Source organism: Lasioglossum baleicum, chromosome 10, assembly GCF_051020765.1.
Source record: "Lasioglossum baleicum chromosome 10, iyLasBale1, whole genome shotgun sequence".
NCBI classification, from domain to species: domain Eukaryota; kingdom Metazoa; phylum Arthropoda; class Insecta; order Hymenoptera; family Halictidae; genus Lasioglossum; species Lasioglossum baleicum.
In genome coordinates, this window is record NC_134938.1 from 811,169 (window position 1) to 837,405 (window position 26,237).

General features: G+C 42.2%; 4 protein-coding genes across 4 annotated transcripts; 1 reads left to right on the plus strand and 3 right to left on the minus strand.

The window, feature by feature from the left end:
- Positions 1–1,654: 1,654 nt before the first annotated feature.
- On the plus strand, positions 1,655–3,411 carry Apd-2 (apidermin 2). Its single transcript, XM_076431460.1, has 3 exons — positions 1,655–1,813; positions 2,524–2,698; positions 3,124–3,411. The coding sequence occupies exons 1-3, from the start codon at positions 1,802–1,804 to the stop codon at positions 3,177–3,179; spliced, it is 243 nt and encodes an 80-aa protein (XP_076287575.1). The 5' UTR covers positions 1,655–1,801; the 3' UTR covers positions 3,180–3,411.
- A 2,156-nt stretch (positions 3,412–5,567) lies between these two features.
- Apd-1 (apidermin 1) lies at positions 5,568–7,259 on the minus strand. The gene is made up of 3 exons (XM_076431459.1): positions 7,106–7,259; positions 6,390–6,675; positions 5,568–5,899 (listed from the first exon to the last, which is right to left on the minus strand). Exons 1-3 carry the CDS (start codon positions 7,115–7,117, stop codon positions 5,829–5,831), a joined length of 369 nt encoding a protein of 122 aa, XP_076287574.1. The 5' UTR covers positions 7,118–7,259; the 3' UTR covers positions 5,568–5,828.
- Positions 7,260–11,993: 4,734 nt separating this feature from the next.
- LOC143212548 (uncharacterized) lies at positions 11,994–13,629 on the minus strand. The gene is made up of 3 exons (XM_076431458.1): positions 13,482–13,629; positions 12,819–13,077; positions 11,994–12,375 (listed from the first exon to the last, which is right to left on the minus strand). Exons 1-3 carry the CDS (start codon positions 13,491–13,493, stop codon positions 12,179–12,181), a joined length of 468 nt encoding a protein of 155 aa, XP_076287573.1. The 5' UTR covers positions 13,494–13,629; the 3' UTR covers positions 11,994–12,178.
- Positions 13,630–16,776: 3,147 nt separating this feature from the next.
- On the minus strand, positions 16,777–18,232 carry LOC143212547 (uncharacterized). The gene is made up of 2 exons (XM_076431457.1): positions 17,820–18,232; positions 16,777–17,265 (listed from the first exon to the last, which is right to left on the minus strand). The coding sequence occupies exons 1-2, from the start codon at positions 18,226–18,228 to the stop codon at positions 17,120–17,122; spliced, it is 555 nt and encodes a 184-aa protein (XP_076287572.1). The 5' UTR covers positions 18,229–18,232; the 3' UTR covers positions 16,777–17,119.
- Positions 18,233–26,237: the final 8,005 nt, after the last annotated feature.

Genomic DNA, 26,237 nt, shown 5'->3' on the forward strand with positions numbered 1-26,237 from the left:
GGGCCTTTTTGTTGAAAGATTGAAACAGCCCGGTTTCGCAACCAGCACAATTAGCAAGTGTTATTGGCTGGAGAGAATGAATTAATAAACCGTGAATAGAAAAGTTGTATCGGAGGCTCGTAGATACGGGCAATTGCTTTCCAATGTTGTAACATTTAACTGGACTTTCAAGGCAGCATTTCCTGCTTTTCTATATCGTGATCGACACATTTTCGCTATCGATCGCGCCTATTCAAGGCCGGCTCACGCAAAATCGAAAGTGGATGTCGCAACATTCACTGGGAATTGCATCGCGTACCCTAAAAGATAACCCTAATTCGGGGGCCCGTCATCCTCATCCGTCTCAGCAGCTTTCAGTCAATGACTATATACATTGGTATTGATCTCAGCTATCTCTAAATAGTTTTGCCAAGCCATCTTTAAATAATTAAAAAAATTAGATGCAGGGAGGATGAAGCCAGCCAGCAAGCTAGAAGTCAGCTATGCTCATTCTGATCATATCCAATAATATTCCCAATATTTGCAGACACAGAAAAGCCAAACATTAGCTAAAAATTTAAAGTACCGATTTATATTTCTAAGATTCTGCATGCCCTAATTCAGCCTAGCAAGCTGGAAGTCATTTATGCTCATTCGGATCCTACCGTATAATATTCCCAATATTCACAGATACAGAAGAGCTAATCATTAGTTAAAAATTTAAAATAACGATTTATATTTCTAAGATTCTGTATGCCCTAATTCAGCCTAGCAAGCTGGAAGTCATTTATGCTCATTCGGATCCTACCGTATAATATTCCCAATATTCACAGATACAGAAGAGCTAATCATTAGCTAAAAATTTAAAATAACGATTTATATTTCTAAGATTCTGCATGCCCTAATTCAGCCCAGCAAGCTGGAAGTCAGCTATGCTCATTCAGATCATACCGTATAATATTCCCAATATGAAGAAGAAACAAGGACTGTGAAGAAGAAACAAGAACTGTGATGAAGAAACAGGGACTGTGAAAAACAAACAGGGACTATGAAGAAGAAACAGGGGCTGTAAAGAAGAAACAGAGACTATGAAGAAGAAACAGGGACTGTGAAGAAGAAACAGGGACTGTGAAGCAGAAATAAGGCCTATGAAGAAAAAACAAGGCCTATGAAGAAAAAACAAGGACTGTGAAGCAGAAACAGGGACCGTGAAGAAGAAACAGGGAGTGTGAAGAAGAAACAAGGACTTTGGAGGACGCTCCCGAAGACAGAGGGTTTCGAGGATCGGCAGAGCAGCTTCGAAGCGCCACGACCGAGCTTAGGCTACCGCAGCGTGCTACTGCCGGACACAACAGGTTCTAAACAAGGCAAGAGAGGACTATGGCTGCGCGGTAGCCGGTAAAAATCTCCGGCCGGTGAAATATGCAAATACCGTCGCGACCCCGTTTCTGCAGCGGCTGAAACTTCTGCAACATTCGCGGTGCGTTGCATGCTGCGCGGCGAGATTTCTGATGCAACATCGGCGCGGTGCGAGTTCATCGTTTCAGATCGCTGTCGTGATTTACGGATTCAAGTCTCTCCCTGACCACGCCCGCCCGTCCAGCCACAACACTAGCCTAACACACTATACTACACATATTGTAGGCCTATGAAAAAACGACTGACACGCGTTCGTACGGGGTGGATGACGTACGCGACTGTTCCTCTGTATGGGTAGGAAAATAAGAGTATAAAAGACAAAGTCGATGCCAGTATTTTCATCAGTCGCTTGCACTTTCGAGTTCGAATAATCTCAAGCTACCAAAACCAACCAACCAACAAAATGAAGTCCCTGGTAAGACACCACCTGCTTCAGCGTTAAATGTACATCAGGCTAATCGGGCCCTTCGATGCAAAATTAATACTGTTTATAATCATTGGATCACTACAAATATTGACTTGCGCCACTTTGGCATTAAATAATTCAGTTATCGTTTATTTATCACTAATTGTTTAATTGCACTCGCTCTTTGTTTACTCAGATGAATTTTCCGATATTGAATGCGTCAATCTACAATCAATTTACTTTACAATTACAGAGTAGTGCACGGTTAAATTTACAATACTGTTAATATAATCATTGGAGCACTACAAAAATATTGACTTGCGCACACTTTGGCATTAAATAATTCGATTATCGTTTATTTGTCACTAATTGTTTAATCGCAGTCATTCCTTGTTGATTGAGATCAGTTTTCCAATATCAAATGCATTTATTTACAATCTTTCTCCACTGACATTATTTTGCCGATCTCAAGCGATTACTTCCCAGTAATTACACTTAAATATTTTCATTTATAATAATTTTGATTGCAATTACTGTTGAAAGATCTACGAAAATATCCTCAGCCATTTAAAATGGACTAATGAAATGATCGCCGGTGGTTAAATCGAGCATGTGCAGATTTTAATTGAATCGAGCTGTGCAGATTTTAATTAAATTGAACCGTGCATTGTTTGAATTGGTTCGAGGGATCTATTGTACTAAATGATGATTTGTTTCAGGTGATCCTTTTCGCTATCTTCGCCATCGTCGCCGCTTTCCCCGAACAGGAACAGGAACGTGAACGTCGTGGAATCCTCGGCGGAGCCGCCCTTGCTGGCCCATGGATCGGCGCCCCCAGTATCGCTGCCGCCCCCATTGGTGTTGCTGCCGTAGGACCTAAGCTCCTCGCTGCGCGTAATTATCTCTCCATTTCAACTACTATACTGTCCTATTCGCTAATTGTATTACACTCGTTGGAATCTGCTTCCAAATTCGCCCTGGACGCGCTGATTGCCGAACCATTCGAGTGAAAATAAGATTGTTACAGCAATTGAAACTCAAAGCTTGTTTGCCGAATCTCTCAATTTTTTCTTCGTCTTGTAAATTCACCGTGAGAGTCCATAAGAATAATTATTAGCATTGCAGTAATTGTCAAATGGAAGAATTTGTTTTTCTCTTGAGTGGTTTTACTAAGTCGTAACAATGTTGTTTACCGTATTAGATTCTTTAAGTTTTTATTCATATCTGAAATGACACCCTCCCTGATTAATTAATAAAAAAGAAACATTAATTTTAAATATTTGTAGGATGACTCATAATGTTCTTTTATGTTTGAGCAGCCGCCGTCGTAGCCGCACCCGCCCTTGCCTCCCCCTGGGGACTGAAAGCCTGGTAAGACGATCTAGCATCCTGGCGTCACACGGACCTGAAGTATTACAATGAAGTTCCACGGTCAGAGAACTATCATTGCTCGAAATTTGGATTCGGCAGCCGACGATCCCCATCAACCCCCTCCCGGCAACAATTATCAACCCTTCGCGATTGGCAACATCGAAAATTCTACCCCCTCCCCTACCTTTTGTGACAGAAAATCAATCATCAGATATTAAACTTATTTTAAAACTAAATACACACTGTACTCCACTTTCTCTACCCTACTAGTTTATAATTTAATTTTAAATCTAGAAACTATTCTGTTAGAACAGCGCACGAGCTTTGAATTATCTCAAGTGTTTTATCTTCATTAGCAGACCGGGAATCTTCGTGCAAAAATTATTTGCACCGCTTGCAAGAAACAGTAATTATATTCTTTAACAATTTTAATAAGCTGGAACCAATATATTGACATTTTAAATTTTTTAAAAATTTGTTTTCTCTTTTACATTGCACTACTGTTTCAAATTGCAGTATTGTTCTAACGATTTTAATGAACTGACGAGAATATATATGTATTGACATTTTGAATTTTTTAAAACTTTGTTTTCTGTCTCAATTTGCACTATTGTTTGAAATTACATACTTTTAGTATCTTATTTAACAATTCATTATGTGCTATCTATGTTCTATCCGCTCATTATAAAATGATTCGTCCAACGACTAACAAACAGTTGGATTGCCGGACACAATTCAATTAACGTTGCTCATGAATTTCGAAATAATTGCGACAACGTGTGTTCACTGTGTTACCAGCGACATGTACATTGTGTAATCACGTTATATGTTCCCGTGAATATACATGTAACATCCAGGGTATTTTACAGGAGCAATAATGCATTTTACCGCAAACATCGTGCTCTGGTATTATTTAGGTAATTAGAATATTGCTAGAACGTTACAATTTCCAACAAAAAATCGTATAATTTAATCAATGCGATTTACCGTAACATGTTATGACTGACACATGTATATGCTATGATTATCGGCTAGCCTGTTCGCATAGCGGTCGAAGTATGTGGCTCAAAACTGCACCGACAAGTTTGCCGATATGCAATCTATTGTCACTAACAGGTATCTGCAAACTGCATTTATTCGCGAAGTAATACTAAAAATAAATGCAACAGAATGGTTGCACACGTGACTGACAATTGTGCGTCGATTTGTTGATAAAATTATTGAAAAATCTCGCAGAGTGAAAATTGCAGGAATCAGAAATCAAGGGGAAATTTATTTCGCTGTAAAATAACATATTCTTTAAATTTCTATTTTTTTTAATTGCAATCTTTGGACACATAAAACTCGCATTACATTTAAATTATATACAATATAATATTGAAATATCTTGCAGAGTGAGAAAATTGCAGGAATCGGAAATCAAGAGGAAATTTATTCCACTGTAAAATAATACATTCTTTAAATTTCTATTTTTTTTTTTAATTGCAACTTTTCGATACATAAAATTCTCATTACACTTAAATAATGTGTAATATTGAATAATCTTGCAGAGTGAAAATTGCAAGAATCAGAAATCAAGGGGAAATTTATTTCACTGTAAAATAATATATTCTTTAAATTTCTATTTCTTTTTAATTGCAATTTTTCGGCACATAAAATTCTCATTACATCTAAATTATATTATAGAGTATTATAATATTAAAATATTAAAATTTTCTTTACAACCGTTGGAGAATTCTATAATAATTCGAATTCCATGAAAAAAATTGATAAATTTATCCTCTCAGTTATTCTGCAAACTCACTTTTAAATATACATTGCATTCGCCCTTTTCCAAGTCCTCGTCGACATTTGCCCATCGAATAATAGAATTTTCGGAAATAATATTTTATTCAAATGTGGACATGCATCCGCATTTCAATCGATAAAACGTACTGGTACGTGTTCCGGACGCAATGCGTTAACAAATGTCCTGCAACAATTGGTTCTCTGCTTTTTGCTGGAAATGTCAGTGCATCGAAAGAATGCACATGCACTTCCTGCAGCATTCAAACAAATGACACTAAAGAAAAAATATTATCTCATTTTTTACACAGTTGCAGAAAATAATAATGCAATAATGGACAAATTTGCAAAGAAAATAATCGACTGATCTAGCCCCAGTTTCAGCCTATTTCGTGACACGAACATTTTCAGATTAATCCCCCCTATTTTATAGAAACTGTGTTCAACAATTCGAAGTAATTAAAAACTGGAACAACTGGTCCCTCGTGGCCGACGAGTTGGCTCGATAACTTTTATAGCCACTTAAACGGTTCTGAAACTATACACAGGGACAATACTTCTCGGGATTAGTGGGGGCACGGCTGGATTAAAAGTAAACAGAAACAAGTACGGCGGAGGTTCATTTATTATCGTATAAAAGCGTATAATGGTGGGGCGGAGGTCTAGGTACAAGGAGATTCTGTTACAGGAAGAATCTCGGGGAGAAATATATATCCGGAACGTATCTCCTCTCTCGGATCGATGAAGAGTGTTTAATCGTCGGCTTCGAATAATCAAGGAGGTCTCGATCAATCTCATAGAAGTCGCTGGCATGGGAGATCCTTTCAGTTGTCGTACGGGGTCGAGGTTGGGTTGGGTCTTCAGAGGATTACCAGAGTCCCAGGCCTGCGTGGCCTGCGGTCACCACTGTTCCTGCTGGACCTGCCACCACTGTGGGTCCTAAAACAAGAATTTTCATGTTACACAATGTCTCCTATTTTTTCAGCAACTTTTCATGTTAGTCCCGAAGTAAATAGTTAGGTCTGACAATTTGTGGGGAGGTTTTTGATACAGCAACTTCTTAAATTAAGAATTTTCATGTTGGTCCCCGAATAGTCAGATCTGTTAGCTCCAGACGATTTTTGGGAGGGAGCTTCCTGACGTAGCAACTGTTTAAATTAAGAATTAAGAATTAAGAATTTTAAGAAAACTTGTTGACGTAGCATTAAGAATTTTGATTTGAGTCCCCAAATGGTTAGGTCTGGTAGCTCCTGACAATTTTTTAAAGGAAGCTTGTTCCAACTGATGCGATAACTATATTTTTGTAGACCCCGACTAGTCAAATTGAGCGTCTACAGAACGTCCAGGTAGCAAACGTGAACTAGGTGGAGTATGACGTTAATACCCGCAATTACAATCGCTTGGAGGTGATAATGCGAAGCTAGCTTACCGGCAGCCGGTCCCACGACAGCAGCAGAACCAGCAGCAGGCCCAGCAACGACGGCAGAACCGGCAGCTGGTCCAACGACAGCGGCGGAGCCTGCTACGGGCCCAATCACGGCAGCAGACCCAGCGACAGGGCCCAGAACTGCAGCAGCAGGTGCTAGAGGTCCTGCGAGAGCCACGCTAGGTAAGACCCCACCGAGCACTACGGCGCCATTGTGGCCCCATCCTAGGGAACGACGCTCGCGGTCTGGGCTGGCGGCAACTATGGCCAGGGTGGCGACGAGAACGAGCTGAAATTACGACAAACAATCCCATTATTGTTCTATAATTAATTTAATTTAATGTTAGCTGCATCAGTTTTTGTCTCATTTTTTTCCAATTTCTGTTAAATTCAATTTCTGTTAGCTCACAATTTTGAGACTGTTAGCTCTAGACCTAGCTTATATGTCAAACTTGTACAGCTATAGTATTGTTCTATTATTAATGTCAGTTTTATTTTTGTCTATTCCAATTTCTGTTGGCTCACAATTTTGAGACTATTAGCTGTAGACCTAGCTTATATGTCAAACTTGTGCATCTACATTATTCCCCTATTATTAATTTTGCATTTGATTAGTGAATTTCATTAATGGACTCAATAAAATAGGAGCTTCGAAATCAGCAAAGCTGCTGTCTGTAAAATCTATCTAGAGAAGCTGTCTAGATTTAGGGTATGCTCACCAAGCACTTCATGTTGTTTGTGGTAGTAGTCTTCAGCTGGTGACTGATGCTCAACCCCAAAGACCCCAAGCCTTATATACCCAACCTGTGACACGGAGGATTAACTAAACAGCCTTCAACAACCCTGTATGAAAGTAAGAATATATTAAACACGTCAGGGTGCGGTCACCGATGAACGGGATCGCAGCTGCTGATGCAAGTTCCGGATCCAAACGTCACGGACGCGAGAACTGTTATCACGGTTATCACAAGGCTGTCGGACAGCACGCCTACTACCGCATAACGGTTGTTGCAGCTAGGGAACATTTTCCTAGTTGTCAGCAATTCATGGCTTCCCGCGAATCTGCTGATCGTCTCTATCATTCTCTGCCCCTTTCAGAAACATACTAATAGCTACGTACGGACTCCCGAAATTCTCGTTTGCGTCCCGGCTTGTGTTTTCGAATGGTCTTTTTTGGTAGATGTGTTCGACGAAATATAGGGGATGGAAATTTCTGTATTATTAGGTTCAGCACAGAAATGATTTCTCTTTCAGAAGGGGTTGTTATTTGAACGTTCTATTTTTATTTCTTTTGTAAAAGAAAAAGTAAAAACATCCTTTTTAAGAAATACTTTTCCCAATAAAATTTTCGGGTTACGTTACACAGAGGGTTCTATCGTGGTTCTAAAGCAATGTAAATATCCGGAAAATTTATTTATACTGTTGCATTATTTTCGACTTATTAAATTAAATTCATTCAGAATAATTTCCAAACGAAAATTTATAATTTCAACAATTGCAGCCCATTATTAATAAATGACGTCCTAAAAAGACGTCAGACTGTCAGACTTCAAATAGAAGTAAAATTGACGTCTTTGAGGCGTCGTGTGCTATTTGGGTGAGGAAATAAATGTTTATTAAGCTTTTGTATTGTGCAGTGAACGCGGAAAATTTTTAATCCGCATAAAAATCCTTGATACTTGGTTCTGAATCATGGTTTCCTGAAAAATAATTTAATAAAATAACGTTTTTACCGTGCCCATATTCCGTCCGAATACGTCTATCCTAAACGCATCCGCGGCTACCAAACGAGCATCAAACGTAGAGGGGAAAAACGAAACATGTTCTGTTCGGTGTTCTATTTCGCGTGCGACGAGCCGAGCATTTTTCCCCGACGTTTCACTGATTTTTCCCAGCGCGGTAATCTGTTCTTTTGAATCCCGACGCCGACCCGCGGCACACCCGGGCGTAATTGCACGCGGCGAATTCGTCAAATTGCGAATCGCGATCCGTACACCGCACCGTGTCTCGTCGCGCTCGACCGAATTCGCGCGTTGCAGTTTCGCAGGAAACAACGGCGCGATCTTGCCGAAGGAACTTCCGACTTTGGATTAACAGGGCAAACTTCCGGGTGACGAATATCTTCGCGCAATGTTCACAGAACTTGTTAGTTTGATTATCGCGGTAGTTGGCCGATAGCGGTGAACTTCGTCAACAATTCCATCAATTCTTATTTTCTTTTCCAATGTTTAATCTTTTCAAGCCCTGGAATTCGAATATTTTAACAAGTCTTTGTTCATTGGAATCCGTTTAATTAGAAATTCATTGTTGGGGACTTGAGATTATTTATGGAAATTATTCATCAATTGTTGAAATTATTTATAAAAATTATTCATCAATTCTTGAAATTATTTTGTACTAGTATATATTACATAATTATAAATTCTTGAAATCATTTATAAAAATTACTCGTCAATTCTTGACATTATTTATAAAAATTATTCATCGATTCTTGAAATTATTTTATACTAGTATATATTACATAATTATAAATTCTTGATATCATTTATAAAAATTATTCATCAATTCTTGACATTATTTATAAGAATTATTCATCAATTCTTCATATTATCTGTAAAAATTATTCATCAATTCTTTAAATTATTTTGTACTAGTATATAGTACATAATTATAAATTGTTGAAATCATTTATGAAAATTATTCATAAATTCTTGAAATCATTTATAAAAATAATTCATCAATTCTTGAAATTATTTATGAAAATAATTCATTAATTCTTGAAATTATTTGTAAAAATTCTGCATAAATTCTTAACATTATTTATAAAAATTATGCATAAATGGTTTAGCAACAGCGATGTTTTTCGTAGGGATGGGTGGTAGTGTGATCACTTTATTAGCGTCACGTTTTCGTCGGAAGGAAGTGAAATTGGAGGTAGTTCGACCCCCGCCATTCGAAATTACCCCTGTCAACGAGAGGTTCCTGCTCGAATTCACGCCTGCCGTCGCATCGAGTCGCAAAACGATCAGAGTCCCTCGGGTCCGTCGGAAATGGCTTCACAAGCCACGACGAACTGGAGATATTGAAAAGTTCCGCCTTTTGTGACGAGTTCGTGGGAGTGGCACCGTTTGAAGAATATTTGCCCAGGCTCTTTCAATGCTTCGTCTCTCTGCTCTTTGTATCAAACGACATCAATTATAGCGAACTTTCTGACCCTGTTCCACCAGAACTTGCGTCCCCATTGTTGACAGGCTTTTGCAATTGCGCGGAGAATATGCCGTCATTATCCGAACAGAATCCAAGAAAATGAGAAACCAGATCGGCGAGAATCGGTTCCCTTGAATTTTTATTACCCCCCTCCCCTCCCTCACCACTACCAGCGTTAATCTTAATCTTCGTAGATCGAATGTGAAAAATAGTACAATATTTTACAATAATGTCTTGATCTAAGTAAAAGCTCCTGGTCCGTTCTGTCTCTTAAATCATGTAGTTCGCAGTGGAGGGTTTAAGCAATTTCCTTAGATCGTAAAGCTCCCGTTGATTTAGATCAAGACTTCACTCTAACTCCGTTTTAATAGCTAAAATTGTAAGATGAAAATGTTGCATAGCAAAAGATGGAAATAATTAATCACGAAAATAATTGAACAATGTCCTCGTCAGTTTCGTAATTCACTTCTTCAATTTAGTGATGAATGTTCTCATCAAGATCCCGAATATAATCAGAGATGATGTCTCGCTGCGAGGTATGAATCTGTCAAACGACAAGAGCCGACCATAATTAGGTGGCTGAAACAATTAGCACGTTAATTCTAACCGCAAACGGTTCTTGGTAAACGATCCGCTCGATGTATCGCTAGCGTGCGTTATGTTGGTAGTGTAGACACACGAGCAGAGAATTAAGCGCGAATATAGTTTGGCCCGCGAATCAGAGGGTTTCAACCACTGCAAGTATATACGATGAGAGAGAGAGAGAGAGAGGGACAGAAAGGGATGAAGAGGGAGAGTGAGTGTTATCATGGTCCCCTGGACGATATTGCGCGTCGGCACGCGGCATACACTCGGACATTTGATTGTGTCGCGTCATGCTAATTTCCCATAGTATATACCGTGTTGTTCGGCGTGTTTAAACGACAAAATAGGGTTCAATTAATCGACTCAGTTTAACTGGCCCTGGGTGCTTGTGATACGTTCAATTTACACTGCAACTAATTCGGCCCATCGAAATTGTCCCGCATTTCCATTTCCGCACATCCCGAATGATTTTCCGAATGGTTACACGTCAAATTTGCTACATGTATAGAATTAAGCTTACAATTTTAAAATCTGTTAAAATCTTCGAAGAAACACAAGCTATACTATTTTCAAGTATAGACACCCTGTATACATTCATCGGTATTCTCGTAGAGCGCGAAAAGACGAATCCAACGACTACCATGAACGTACCATTCCGATCATCCCATCTCGAGATATCCGTGCTCGAAAAGTGACATAATGAATGAGACACGATTTTTACTTAGGAATATCTCGAGAACGGATAATCGCAATGGTATGGTCATGGTAGTCGTTGAATTCGTCTTTTCATGCTCTACGAGAATATGCAATGGAAAACATAGGGTGTCGTTGAACTTGAGACAAGCAGATCATTTCAGATGATCCCATCCAACCGAGACTAACTATCAAGAACAGTATCGACTCGGTTAATTAAATTTGATTTTGCGGGAATGTGTCCGGAGAGAAAGTGCACATTAGCTTGTTTCAAAGTCGAGTGGACATCGATTTGATATCTAACCGAACCTGATAGCTCCAGAATAATACTTTCCGCTGTGGTACGTCCAGCGTATCTCGGATTGCGCCACCGATTATCATACCCGACATCTGTCCGAACAGTTAGATATCCTTGAGGAGAAAATCCGTTCCACTCTCATAACCGCGACTACCGTGGCTCGCTATCAACGGAGACGATCATTTATCAGCCGTCGTCGGCGAGCTTGTCGAACGCCGTACTTGACAGTGAACCAATTATGACTGCATAATTGCGTCCCTGTATTGTTACCTGTCCACCTCTCTCCCCTCCCACTCTGCCTCGTCGAGCGTTTCGTTGTTTTTCGCGTGGGCAACGCGATGGAACGGTGCGCACAGGTGCTAACTCGCCTAGCCGCGTCTCTTATTTTACTCTTCTTTCTGTTGCTTCTATCCCCCCCCTCCGCACCCTCCCCCTCCACCCCCACTTTGTTCCATGGGGAGACGCACGATGAAATATTCATGAGAGGAATCCTAACGGGAGTTGTCTAAGCGCGTTAGCCCTCCCCGCTGCAAATCGTGTGCCGTTGCAAAATTATTCGTACGTGCCTTTTTGTGTGGGAGGACACGGTTAGCCCACGAGATTCGCTCCGCCGCTGATTCGTAATGTATCGAGCGTACGCTCCCGGACGAATTCCGCAACGATGAGTCGCCGAGGCGGCGGAAACGGCGCGCTGTTAGCGTGTTTCGGTTAATTAGGGTCGGCGAAATTCAGTTATTGAAGAGGAAAAGGATTTTCGAAAGAATATTTTTATCAATGAGGTCCCTTAAAAATCCCTCAGTTAATGAAATAAACAAAGACGAGCGTTACGATACAGTGATATTTATTTATACATTTAAATATTTAAGTATGCGTTTAAATACAAGCGTAATGTTTCGGGACACATATGGCCCGTCTCGAACCAGTGGATAAGAGTATAGTCGCAGAAGTTGTGAGCCTGAGTTAGGCACGAGGTATATCGTGGGATTCGAGGTTTCCTCCTCCTAGTTAATTACCAGGCATGTCCACCGGCGATTACCGCTGATGAAGACGCGCCGATTACCGTGGTTTTGGCGACTGGACCAGCGACGACCGCGGACGTTGCTGGACCAGCGACGACCGCGGATGTCACTGGACCAGCGACGACCGTGGCAGCGGGTGCAGCTACGACTGCGGGCGCAACTAGTCCAGGTGCGACGAGTCCTCCACCTGAAAGAATTCATTTATTATTGTTGGAATGCGCGATTCGATCCGCCAATTATCGATTTCTGAGGAAATGAAGTGAGGTGACAGTTAAGGGAGAGAACAGTTAAGATAGAGATGACAGTTAACTTGGGGATGCGTCAACTTAGCGGAGAATAAATCAAAGAGCCAAGAACAGGAGTGGCTCCGGAGCCGAAGGACAAGTATCGTGTAGAACTGCGAATAGCGGGCCAATGAAAGTTCATGGTCCCCGGCTGGAGTATTAGAGGACAAGGAGGGACCTCTGAAGGGGCCCCTGGGCGGTGGGATTTTAGTGGGTATGCCTTCGCCTCTTGTTTTTCTCAGGCAAGGTGGTCCCACACTAGGGAGTGTGTGCGTAAAGTGCATTTCCCCACCGCCCTTAAACAAAACAAATAGGGGAGAGCGAATCAAGACACCATTGAACTCACCAACGACAACAGAGCCAACACCGGGCTGAGAAACAACAGTAGGACCAGCGACAGAGCCAACAACAGCTGATGGAGCAGCGACAGCCCCGGTGACTACAGCCGGACCAGCAACTGGACCAGCTACCTTTACAACTCCAGCTCCAGGACCGGCAACAACTGCAGGCCCTACAAGTGGTCCAGCGACAGATACGCCTGCTAAGGCTGGACTCCAGATACTAGGAGCTGCAGAGCAGATCGATACGAGCGCTGCGAACATAGCCTGGGGACAGAAACATTACATCGTTGTTAGACGTGCATCGAGCCTCACCGAATGCACGCTGACTAGAATACGTGCATCGTTTCACTTGTAATGAACAGTCTAAGAATGTCTGGAAGCCCAGATCCTTCGTTGAAAATTATGTTCGCCGTGAAATTTTTAATACTTTAATGGAGAAGCTTGAATTGTTGCTAACTGATGCTTTTGACATAGTCGAGAATTACGCTCGGCCACTGACGAAATAATTTAGCGGTTAATCAATGCGCTCTCTTGTTGCTTGTGTTGATCCGGCGGGAATGGAATTGGTCACCGATCAATTATGCGCTGTGCGTACCGTTAATGAAATTTCTTTTAAGCTGACTGCGGTATCATTTGAAAGGGTTCAGACAGAAAAATAGTACTCTTACCAAGAACTTCATGGTTGCTGCTGTGTGGTTCTTCCTCCGCGTTGGCCAAAGAGAGCTAATTGTTGTACTGCCAATTGACCCCGCGACGTCAGCTTTTATACCCCAGGTCGACCCTGAAGCCGTCTCCCGCTTTTGCTCCGATTTTTCCACGGGAAAATGTCACGCCGTTCCGTTAACCGTCTGGGCACGACCTATATATTTCCATACGGAAGAATGTCTCTCTGTCTACGTGTGCTGTTCAACGAAACACGTCTCCCATCCCAGGTAGAACCTCCGTAGAACCTGGTAGAACGTCGCGGTGGTTCGTAAAGCCTCGCAGAGGTTCACGGATTAATTGCGCCCGAACGAGAAGCGCAATGTGCTATCTCACGGTGAGCACTCGGCGCGATCCCGCAACTCGATTACTCGGTATACTATAAATTTCGCCCGTTTACGCGAGCCGACGTTAACCGTTATCATCCCGTCGGCCCGGCTGATTGAATTTACCTTGTCTCCAGGGCGCAAGACTATTTGATTTAAGAACTCGTCGTACTTGTTGCACCGGGGATCCTGCCTGCCACCGATGCTGCTGTTTCTGCAGACGCTTTGCTAATTTGCATCCCGGAGATGTGCTCTTCATTCCCGCGGATTCATAACCGTGAAGGTGCAACGCGTTGTATCATGGTGATGACGGTGCGAGCTGTTTTTCGAGGCTGATCCCCAACCGGTGAGCACCCAATTTTTATTACTAGACTCGTTGCTTAAAATTGTCTGGCTAAAGGTTTACTAGCAATTTTATTTTCGCTCATTCAGTAGATTGAATCCTTTGTCAATTTCGCCTGCTTGTCCACCGGCTGATCGATAGCAGCTGAGGGAAATGGTTAGAGCGTAGGAGGTATTTTTAAAGTTTCACATATGGTGAGGGTCCACCTAGCTCTAGCAAGGGTCTAAAAAGGGACGATGCCCCGAAAAACACACGGTGCTGCTTTTCCCCTTCTCTGGCTCGGCAAGGCAGTCCCCACCACGTTCACTCCGACTATCCTTTCAGCACGAGCCCCACGATGCTGCACCAGCAGGTTACTACCTGAGTGGACGTGGTGGAGACTGCCTTGCCGAGCCGGCGAAGGGGAAAAGCAGCACCATGTGTTTCTCGGCCCATCGTCACCCAGGTCTGACCCAGGTCTAGCGAGGGTTTTAAGGGTGACGGTCCGAATTTGACCTTGGCCGAACGCCAGTGTGGTGGTACCCTCCCACACCGCTAGACACCGTATACGTACACGAGGTTGCAAGGGTTCCGTACTTTTCAAACATTTGGGGCCCCTACGTAGTCACAATCGATGGATAAAAGATCCACCAATTGCGATCAGCTCCTAAAATAGCCTGCTTTTGCGTTTTTGAGGCGTAATTTTCATTATTCGGCAGCATGTACCGGAGTTCGACAAATATTGGGCGGCGTGACAGCGCTGCCACTGTCAAGACACATACATTTTCTTAAATATCGAGAGATTTAAGGTTTCTATAGAAAAAAATGAAGCTGGCCGCATATTCAGGGTCACATACAATATCAATGCAACCTTTATTATGTTAAACTATACGTGTTTAAACACACAGTTTGAAAACTACGAAGTACGGTGGAACTACACCCCTAAACGGAGGGTTTCGGCACAAGCATCAGTTCCATGGCATTTTTAGCTAGGATCGCTAGTGTATTTCTGAATTTGTACTCACTGTTTTACCGATTCAGTCACTGTATCGGTAAAATATCGCCCTTAAGAGCCAAGAACAGGAGTGGCTCCGGAGCTGGAGGACAGATTTTCGTGTAGAATTGCGAATAGCGGGCCAACGAAAGTTTATAGTCTCCGGCTGGAGTACTGGAGGACAAGGGACCTCAGAAGCTGGGGTTTTAGTGGGTATGCCTTCGTTTCTAATTTTTCTCAGGCAAGGTGAGTCCCACACTACCCCTCCCTCCGACCATCATCTGGAGGGGGAGTGCGAAAAATGCATTTCCCCACCGCCCTTAAACAAAAAACAAGGTCTAGCGAGGGTCTACCTAGGTGTACCTAGTACTACCTAGGTGCAGCCTGTTTAGCGACTCCACTATGTCCAAACCCCGTGAGCAAACACGTTCCCCGGCAAACCCTTCCACACTTGCACACCGGTTAAGCCCCGTCGAAGCAGTACACCGTAGGATTTCATGTTTCATTCCCCCGGCGCCGTCCGTAGTCTAACTTCGCTGCGCCGCTCCTTAATAACGAGCATTTCAGCCACTTCGTCGACAAACTGTCCAATTTGACGACTCGGGTCCCGGACTTGTTGCTCCTCGGTCGTCCACGTCCCTTTGAAATGGTAATGGGCAGGCAACGTTGCGCTAATAATTTCCTCTCCGGGGGGTCTTTGCAAAGGTACCGGAAACAGTGCGCAAAGTTCCCTGGTCCAGGCGACCGTACCGTCGATGCATCCTTCGGTGCATTTTCCTAGAGCGAGTGTGTGATTGAAAACGGAGATTAAAGGGGCGCAACGATGATGTAGCTTTCATAGAGAGAGACAGACAGAGAGAGAGAGAGAGAGAGAGAGAGAGAGAGGGGTGGTGAACAAAGCTCAGGCCGAGGGAAACGCTCGGATATCAGGAGGATCCGGTACTGTCGCTCCTCGTACAGAGAATACTCGGCTGATTGGAGCGGTGTTGAAGCAATTTCCTCCAATTACCGGCAAAGGTGGACAGGTATCGTCCCACGGTCGCCGGCGGCCGGGACAATGGACCGCGAAATAGAGGCCGGTGTCGACAGCCTCCGGGGTGACGATGAGAACAATGCCCTCCAATCGGTTCGGCCTTAATCGCAAACTAATGTTGACTTGACCTGACATCGACTCCCTTCCCTTTGATCCGTCGAGTGTGAAATTCCCGGCGACCGATCCCTCGAGCGTCGCCTTCGGACAGTCGGAACGTCTAGCGTACCCTCTCGGACATCGTTCTTCAGGACACCCCTCAGAAATCGTCGACTGACTGTATCTGTGGACAGGTGGACGACTAGAGGTGGGAAGCCAGAGTGGAGAGCAGGGTTGCTATCTGCGAGTCCCGCCAGCTTGCTCCACGTGGTACGCGTCAGCGTTAGTGGGAAGAGTGGGGGAAGTAAAGGCGGGCTCCGCAGCATAGCTGGGCGAGGGTGGAAGGATACAGGCCTGGCGGGACTCGCAGATGGCAACCCTGGTGGGGAGGCAAGTCTTACGGAACGCGTCACGTGACCGTCCCGTCGCGGAGTGGGAAAACAACGTGGTGGAAGGGGAAGGCGAAGTGGAGAGACAGAACTCCGATATCTTCAAGAACACATCGTTTATTTGCTTTCTACAAAAGTGTACGAGTCGTACAGTTCGCTAAAAAAATTGTTTTGAGGTATCGCTCAGAGTGAAGCAGCAGTGATTAGGAATGATTCGAGAATAGCTGGGTTCCTCTCCGGAATTGTTTTATTATGTACGCATAAGAAACGTATATGTGAGGTATTGTTATGTACACGGAATATATGTAAAGAGATACACAGTGTGACAAAAAGGAGGTACTAGCGGTGTATGACGGAGATCGTGGCGCGGTCGGTTTCCAAATGGCTGGGCATCAGGGGGGAGATCAGTCGAAGGTGTCTTGGATGGTGATCCATTTCAGGCGATTACCAATGCCCTGCCCCGCTCACGATACCCCCAACACCAGCTGGTCCGGCTGCTATGCTACCAGATGGCCCGGCAATCAAAGCCGGAGCTGCGATGGGACCTGCAAGGGCTGCTGGACCTGCCGCTGGACCGGCCACGACCGCGCCTGGAAGATAAATGTCGTTCGTGATTAGCTCAATCAACCGCACCGGGCTCTGGGTTGACGTCGATAAGACGGCGAGAGTTTCTATGCGTCGCCGGATTCGATGCGAGATAGAGATTGAACTGGTTTATTGATCATTCTGGCTCGTCCCGAATGATTTTCCTCGTGAAACTCTCACCGGCGTGTTCCTGACATTTCCCCGATTAAAACGATACCAAACACGACCCGATTCCGTTCGTATTTGCCCGCTTGATCCCCGATCTAATGGACCCTCCCGTATCCGAACTGGTCGAAGGATTACAAAGAATTACCTATTTGCAACGCTGATTTATATAATTCTGTATATGCACAGTTTCAAAATGAATCGAAAGACGTATTCAGAAAATGAAGAATTCCGCAGCGGTTCGGATAATCGAGGCGGTATTTAAATGTGCACCGAACGGTGTCGTGTTTGGGCTCGTTCCACTCAGAGCAACGTTACCAATCGATTAATAAATGTTTCATAAAGAAACAACGAAGAATAACGAAGTTATTTTCGATTAATTAAGACGACTCACCCCACGGAGCCCACGGCGCAGCAGCGCCCCATGGTGCGGCGGCGGCCCAGGGAGCGCCCCAGGGAGCAGCGGCTCCAGCGACGCTTCCGGAAACTAGAGAGGGTCCAGCAACGGCTCCAGTGACGACAGCGCCACCGTCGACGGCTCCGGAGATGCGAGCAGGTCCTACGACAGGTCCGGCGAGTGCGGAGGGTCCGGTGATGGGCCCGCTAAGCGCGGCAGGTCCCAAAAGTGGCCCGGCCAGAGCAGCTCCGGGGGCCAGTAGAGATGGCGCGGCTGACACGGTGGACAGAGCCGCGAGGAGGAAGACCGCTACCAGGTTGCACATGGTTGAAGAGGAAGTGTTGAGATTGCTCGGGAAGCTTTGTAGGATACTTTGCCTCGGTGGCTGGAGTGGATGTGCTGACATCGAACGGCTTCGATGGCGCTTTTATAGGGGCATTGTTGTTCTGTCTTGGTGTCTTGGTGTTCTCCGTTGCTCCCGCCAACCCCAAGGGCGGGGCACAGGACACGCCAAACATTCTCTGGCTCGCTGTGTTTCTCTCGGTGCTTATCAGCCAGACACACCGAACGAACGCCTAGCCGGCCTACGGGGGTCACGTGCTCCCTAGCCAACTGTTGCATCCGTTTCGATACGTTTTTACGGCTGCATTTAACCTTGCAGAACGCGTTGCACCCAGCCGGACAGAAAGATAAATGCCGATAGCGCGGGGGAATTCAATCGGACGTGTTACTGCGCCGAGCGCTAAAAATTGTCACGTTGCTGAACCGCCGAGCCGTTGCCATGCCCACTTTGCTCGATCCATTTTTTCGTTCATTACACCTCCTGTTTGTCTTTAGCATTAACAATTCTAGAATCAATTTTGCATTTTTCATTCGAACAAACGTAACTCGGTGGCAAAAAATCGCAGATCAACTTTTCGCACGACATTTTAAAGGGGAGACTTTTCTTCAGAAGATCGCGTTGGTTTCATCCTGCAAAAAAATTTTTTACGAACTCTGGAACGTCCAGCAGCACCTGTACTTGGGATTATTCCCACCTTTTGGACCTCATCCAAAGTACAGGTGATACTGGAATTTGTAGTGTGTTCGTAAAAATTTTTCTTTCAGATTGGGACCAACGTGAGCTTGTAGAGGAAAGTCTTCCCCTTGCAATGGCGTCTCAAAAATTAATCTGCGATTTTTGTTTATCGTTTTATCGTTTTTTAAATGCAAAATGTGCCATTTTGAGAATAACCCAAAGCAGAGGTGCTACTGGACGTTGTGGTGTTCGTAAAAAATTTTTTTCAAGGATGGAACCAACGCGAGCTTGTAGAAAAAAGTCTTTCCTTTGCAATGGCGTCTTAAAAATTGACCTGCGATTTTTGTTCATTGTTTTATTCTGTGCTGATGACTGTGAAAGCAGGTTTCATTCACTATGATCAGAGTGAAGACGTTGAAATATCACGGCCAATCGGCATCGACCTTCAAGAAGACCTCGTCTAGGTTGTCTCATTCACTCCCAGCGTGATTTCGCGATGAAGATACGCGGCTGAATTAGGTGAGCACGCGTCGGCAGTTGTGCTGTTACGCGTTCGCATTGTTGCATCCGTTTAGGCGAGGCTCGAGTTGCGTTGCCCACGCTTGTCCCGGGATTGTCGTCGTCTGGAATGACGGTGTCATTGTAGTCGGGGATACGTGTGTTACAGTGGCGGCAGGCCTCGCAATGGATCACCGACTATGCCACGGATCGTTTGGAATATCATTGTTGGGCGTTGCGTGCACTTTCGAAGGTGACAAAGGTGACCGGCGACGCGATTGTTCGAATAATTGTTCCGAGGTTCCGTAAAATTCTCCGGGGGGCGACTTTAATGCCACGCCTCGTTTACGAGAGCACATTGAATTCCTTTTTTTTCTTGATCACGGAGGCGATTCTGGGTACATGGAAAATTTACCGTGCACTGGTTCCTGGTCGCCGAGCCTGGACACAGTAATCAGATTTTTACAGTTTTTATTTCTTTATGTCTCAGCTATTTTTATTTTATATTCCACTGTGTTCAGGTACAAAAATTCACTTCTCACTCCCAGGAATTTAACCACCACCCCTCCCATTTTATTAGGATTTAATTATAATTAGACTGCGGATACTTATGAATTTATAGCAAAATTGAGTATATGAAAATCGAAGTTGTTGAAAAATTTTAAAAATTGAAGTGTCAATTTCTCCTCTATTAAGATCATTACGGGAAGTAGTAACATTCAATTTAATTTTTATTTCTTGCAATCGGTGTATAAAATTTTTATTTCGCATGAAGATCCACAGTCTATTTATAATTATAGCGGTAAGTCATTCTTCTTTTGTTTCATGATTTATGCTTGTGGATCTGAAAAGTATTTCTCGGAAAATTGCCTATATTTGCACTGCGATCATTTTGTAAAAAATGATTTTAATGATATGATTTTTCCACCATAAAACAGTGAAAACAAATGGTACGATACTTTTTAAGGTGTCGTTGGAAAGAGGAGGCTTCAATCTTCAAACCTATGGAAGTTTCATTTACGAGAAATATTTTTGTAAGTTTCTGTAGATGATTAAACTTCCAGTAGTTGTTTGTACATCGCGAAAAAAATCTTAGTGGAGAACGAACAAAGGTTCGCGAAAGTAGAGGCTTCAAGCTTTAACAAAATGGGTCCTGGCTGATGGTCGTGCCATTTGTTTTGACAAAGTTATCGCTATTTCAGTATGTATCGACAGTAGCGAAATAGAATATTAGTTCGGTTCAAAAGGGATTTCTATACACGTTACCAATTCCAATTGTTCGAACCAGAGATCAAAAGAGCTATTAACTTCTGTAATAGCACGTTTTTAAAAATCGTATTCATGTTGAACACTGGTCTAGAGCCCAGTTCTGATGGAAAGCTGAAAACAGAATTAACACGTTCGATTTATGGGAATGCAGAATCTTTTTGATTTTGCATAATTTCGATATAGTTATCTAGATGGTTATATATCGGGGGGTGGAATGGGAAATAGGGGAATAAGGGTAGTGACAGGCCTGCCAATGGGCTGGAAACACCACCGTCGATTTTACAGGCGGAAGTAACGCGTATCGGCGCGTCCTGTAACCGGTTTACCATTACAAAGCACGAAACGCGATGAAAGAGGATTACCGAAGTCGTTTACAGACGCGAATTCCGCACATTCGTTAATCACCGTTGCTGAAGCGACGTGCGTCGTTCCCGATCCAGTTCTCTTTTAATCAAACACTGCGACGGCTCCAAAAAATTCGATTGGCTTCCGTCAAACGAGTGGAAGAACACTGCATTCACGCTTTATGGTGATTGTTATTACAGAAACGTCCGCAATGACCACCATTACAACTACGAGACCCGTACAGACAAAATTTATTCTGCTATCCAGAACACACCTCGTAATTACCATCAGCGGACATTTACCCTGCGGGTCATCTAAAATTCAAAATATCAATTTTATTTTATTTTATTTTACACATGATATTCATTTTATTCTACTTCACGTATATAGTTATCATCTATCTGGCCATCTTGTATAGTCAATATCTTCGAAATTACTATGAATATCGACTTAAAATTTAGCGCACATATTCCCATAGGAATAAGCAGGAAGATCGAATTTAGAAAAATTCACATTTCCAACCGGAAAAAATGAAAATCGTCTTAATTCCGACACGGAGCGTAGCCTCGATGCGAAACCGGATTCCCCTGGCGGAAGACAGCGCAAGGCGTGGCCAGCGTCTCGAATTTGCCCCACACAGTGGCAAACATTGCGACACAGTGCGCGCACTGATTTTTTTCTCCGAACAACGATAGATCGAGCTTTTTCACCCCGTCACGGTCCAGGAGATTGCGGACGCACAGCCCCGCCCTAACCCCCGATAAGTTCACCGACCCACGTGTGCTCGTGCACCAGCTATAAAAGCTCACTTAGCATCAGCTTGAACGGCCAATGTTCGTCCGTAATGGCTGATGGAAAGTCGCTGCTCGGGATTACCGTGGCTCCCTTCTGGCCAGCTTGCTCTCTTCCCAATCGGTTAGGGTTGTTCGGGAACATGTTACGCGCCCGATATCGCACCGATCATGCCGCCGCCGAGGTCTAATTGAAGTCATCTTCGAATGGATGGCCTTAGCCCCCCTGTGGCTCACGGAGACCGAGCTAGATCTAGAATCATGGATCTAGTATCCTTGAATCTTGAACACACCTGGCGATTTATGGGCCCACTCGTTACCGAGGTAAGAGGGTTGATTTAGCAATTATTTATATTTTTGCATTTTCTCGAGGCATCGTGACATTGAAAAATATGTAACTCCTGCTATTTTCATTGTTTTTCTTTGGAATAAATCTTGAACGCACTTCAAGTATCCGTGAATGTCTGTGCAAAATCCTAATGCAAGAGCTTTGCTAGTTTTCTTGAAAATAATTATTAAAAATTGTCAAATTTGGCACTCGAACTACCCCTTAAAACGTACCGTATAAAAAAATATATAGCTCACGCAATTTTGATTATTCTTACTTGGAAAAAATCATACGTGTAGTTTGAATACCAATAAATACGCGTGCAAAATTTCAATTCGGAAGGTTCAACAGTTTTTCTGGGGAAAAAATTTGAATATTAGCAAATTTGACACTGAAAACTAGACTACCCCCTAGAACATTACTCGTGCAATTTTTATTGTTCCCATTTTTTCGAAGTATCTCAGAGTTGCCGGAAGTATCGATACAGGCTCGCGCTTCCCCACAACCATAACATATCCTTCATTTCCTTGGGCTAGCATGTACAGTTTTATTTCCTCGTTCTCAGGACTTAGTATGTCCATAGCATCGCGGACAATACAAATATCCGACTCGCTGGACGAATAACATAAAACATGAGTGGAAATAAATCTCTGTATCTCCATCAATGTTTGATCACCGGACTCCAGTTTACTCGCGTGCGATCTATAGATCACGATTTCTGCAGCCATGCGAATCATAGGAATGGCGATATTCGTTGGTCGGTGATTTCTTGAAATTCATGAAATTTATATGAACTTTATGGAACTTATGACGAATTTTCTAATATTCCGAAATTTATGAATTTGCCGATTTTCCGAAATTTATATCAATTACATGTTTGTTTAATGAAATTGAAAATTAAAAAGGGACTTTATTTAGTAAGAAATTATTTTTCAAAGTAATAATAATAACTTGTCTGGTGCATTAAAAACACTAAATAATAAAAAAAATGAGGAAGCTTTTTGAGGTTAAAAAATTATGGAAAATTAATTTTATATGAAAATTTTATTAAAAATGAATAATTTAGGGATATATTAATTAATTTTATATAAAATTTAATATCATTAAAAATTAATATGAAAATTTATATGTCTAATATTATTTGAGGGGGCAATATTATTTATAAAAATTTTATGTAGAATCTAGTATTGTTTTTAAAATATCATTAAATTAATATGAAAATTTATATGTTTAATATTATTTGTGGGGGTAATATTGTTTATAAAAATTTTATATAGAATCTAGTATTGTTTTAAAATATCATTAAATTAATATGAAAATTTATATGTCTAATATTATTTGAGGGAGTAATATTATTTATAAAAATTTATAGGGTATTTAATATAAAGGGGTTAATATTAAATAATTATATAGAATTAAAATTAAAATAGAAATAAAATTTTAATTAAAATATTAAAATTAAAATAAAAATTCGGAAATTCACGAGTTTGCTGACTTCCCAGAATTGATGAAATTTACGAATTGTCTGATTTCCCGATTTCTGTATTGCCAGGCGAGTCAGGGGTCGAACGTCATCGTTCAGAGCGGATGATGGGACCAGTATACTCGACCGAGGGATCCATCGATCGACCTTCCTCGATCTCCGGCAACTCACGAAGCCTTAACAACCCGGCTATAACCGTATCTACCTCGTTATCGGCCACACCTCCTGTCGTTCTCGTTTGCTATAGCTTGTTCGGGGTGCGCGAGGAACGCGAAAACAATCTAACCTGCATTGCTTTGTGCTCGACGAGATTATTATGAGAGGCATGCTCTCTCGGTAGTCGGCAACCTGTCACTGCCACGATTTCGATAGAATGATTTATCGATCGGTAGGTTTAGATCTGCGCAAACTTTCTGGGGATCTCATGTAGATCTAGAGACTTCGGATCGTTAACTGTCTGGTCGAAGATAAAACGATATTTCAATATAAGTTTTATGGTATTTTTTAAGTTGATTTTACTCAAATGCTGCATTTATGAATTGTGTCACTTTTCTTGCGGAGGTGCGACATGTATGTTATTAATTTCCTTTAAATCGAGATGAAATTCTACTTTGGTTTTGTTATTCTATAGTTATTAGAGAACATGTAGGCATACAATAAATATTAATTTTCTCCTCTTTTAGGAAATTACGAACTATAAAAAAAGTTCTAGTCACTGAAACCGTAAAATAAATCATAGGGCAAGGGGTTAATATTCTTCCCCAAACCATTTTCTATAGGGTCTTCCATTAAAAGGTGTTATTTAAATTACAAAAAATATCGTTTTTTTTTAAGTTTAGAATTTTTGTACAATTTTTTACAATTTTTTACAATTTGACCAACCACGTAACGAAATTTAAAATGCCAGCTATAAATGGAAGACCTTGTATATTCTGCGAACGTATACACTTGTTTCCTGTCTCGCAAACGACCATTAAAAAGATCTTAATTACTTTGATACACGAATCGATTAGACAGTAGTCGGCAGACCGAATTCGAGATCGATCTTGCGTACCTCATAAAATTCAAACCGGCCTGCGTCGTTCTCTAAGAAAGTTACCGTAGTAACGAGCAATAACTCTGAATCTCTCACGCTCGTTGCGTTTAACTCGACTCGCATTTAAAGCAAAGCACCACCGTAGACAAACCAAATGAAGAGAAACGAACTTCTGTGCCATTTACATTGCGAATCTACCTCATCCGCTTTTATAGAATAGAGCTGGTTATTTCCTAACAATTATACCCGGGGTGCATTGTTTCAGCTATGTGTCCGGATCCTAATAAATAATTTACATTCCGCACGGGATGAATGCGGCGAGACAAAAATACTGAAAGCGTCTTTTCATAATATGTAACACGGAAACTTCGTAATAATGAAAACAGTCGTAAATTGAAAATAATTTCACGTGTCGTACGCACTTTGCACAAGATTGCAATATTGTAAATTATTGTAAAATTATAAAAATGGAAAAAATTGTAAAATTGCAGAAGTTATAAAATTGAAAAAATTGTAAAATTGTAGAAAATGATAAAATTGTATTATTGTATAAATTTGTGAAATTTTTAATTGTAGAAAATTGTGAAATTATAAAATTGTATTATTGTACAAAATTGTGAAATTTCAAATGGTAGAAAATTGTGAAATATTAAATTGTAGGAAACCGTAAAATTATAAATTGCAGAAAATTGTGGAATTATAAATAGTAGAAAATTATAAAAATAATATTAAAAATAACGCTTGTCAACGGAAGACCCTGTAAAACTGAGTAGGGCAGGAAACATAAGTTCTAACACATGAAATAAAAATTGTTTATGGATATGGAAGATGCTGGAACGAATTTCTATACAAATAGTGTGAACTGTCCATTGGAAGATTGCATCGATTGACCTTTCCGAATTCCGTAGTAGATCATCGCGTTCCCGCAATGCAATCATCGATGTCGAAACTGTCAAGGGGCATGATGTTCCCATAGAAGCGAGACTACCTCTTCAAGCTTGTTCCCCGATATTCGTCCTCGCGGGCAACCGAGTGAAAGAGATCCGGGGACCGCGATTTTTGGCAATAAATCTTTCCAGAAAATGTAGGCATGCTTATATCCGAGTGGGTTTAAGGACCCCATGAATCACGTGATAAATCGTCCGCTCGTCCAGATTTGAGTGGGCTTTTCAGAACACCGTCGAGCTTACGGAAATCCCATGACGATTTGCTTTCCAAAAATCCGGCATTAAAAATTCGAAATTTCAGTTTCACGTACATGAACATATAAAAGAATGCAGGTTAAGGATCAAGGACTATTAAGCTCACTGTGGTTCAAGTAGCCATTGTGCATACTGTAGCACAAAAATAGCTCGTGCGAGCAGGTTTAATCCTAACGAGACGCAAGGTAATTGTCGTGTACAGATCCTACGATAAACTCCTTGACCGAGCGCAATGAAAGATAACGCCGTGAATTCCCCTAGTCACGTGGACGAATTTTTAAGCAGTACGCAAGTACGAGACGTTCGTTAGTTCAGTGTTATTCAAAGTGCATTCGAACACCTGTGTTCAGGTGATCTAGGTCGCAAACCTGGAATGCGAGCTCTGGTCAACCATGTAGACACTATATGACCACCGAAAAATGCCTCAACCGCAACGAGCTTCAAA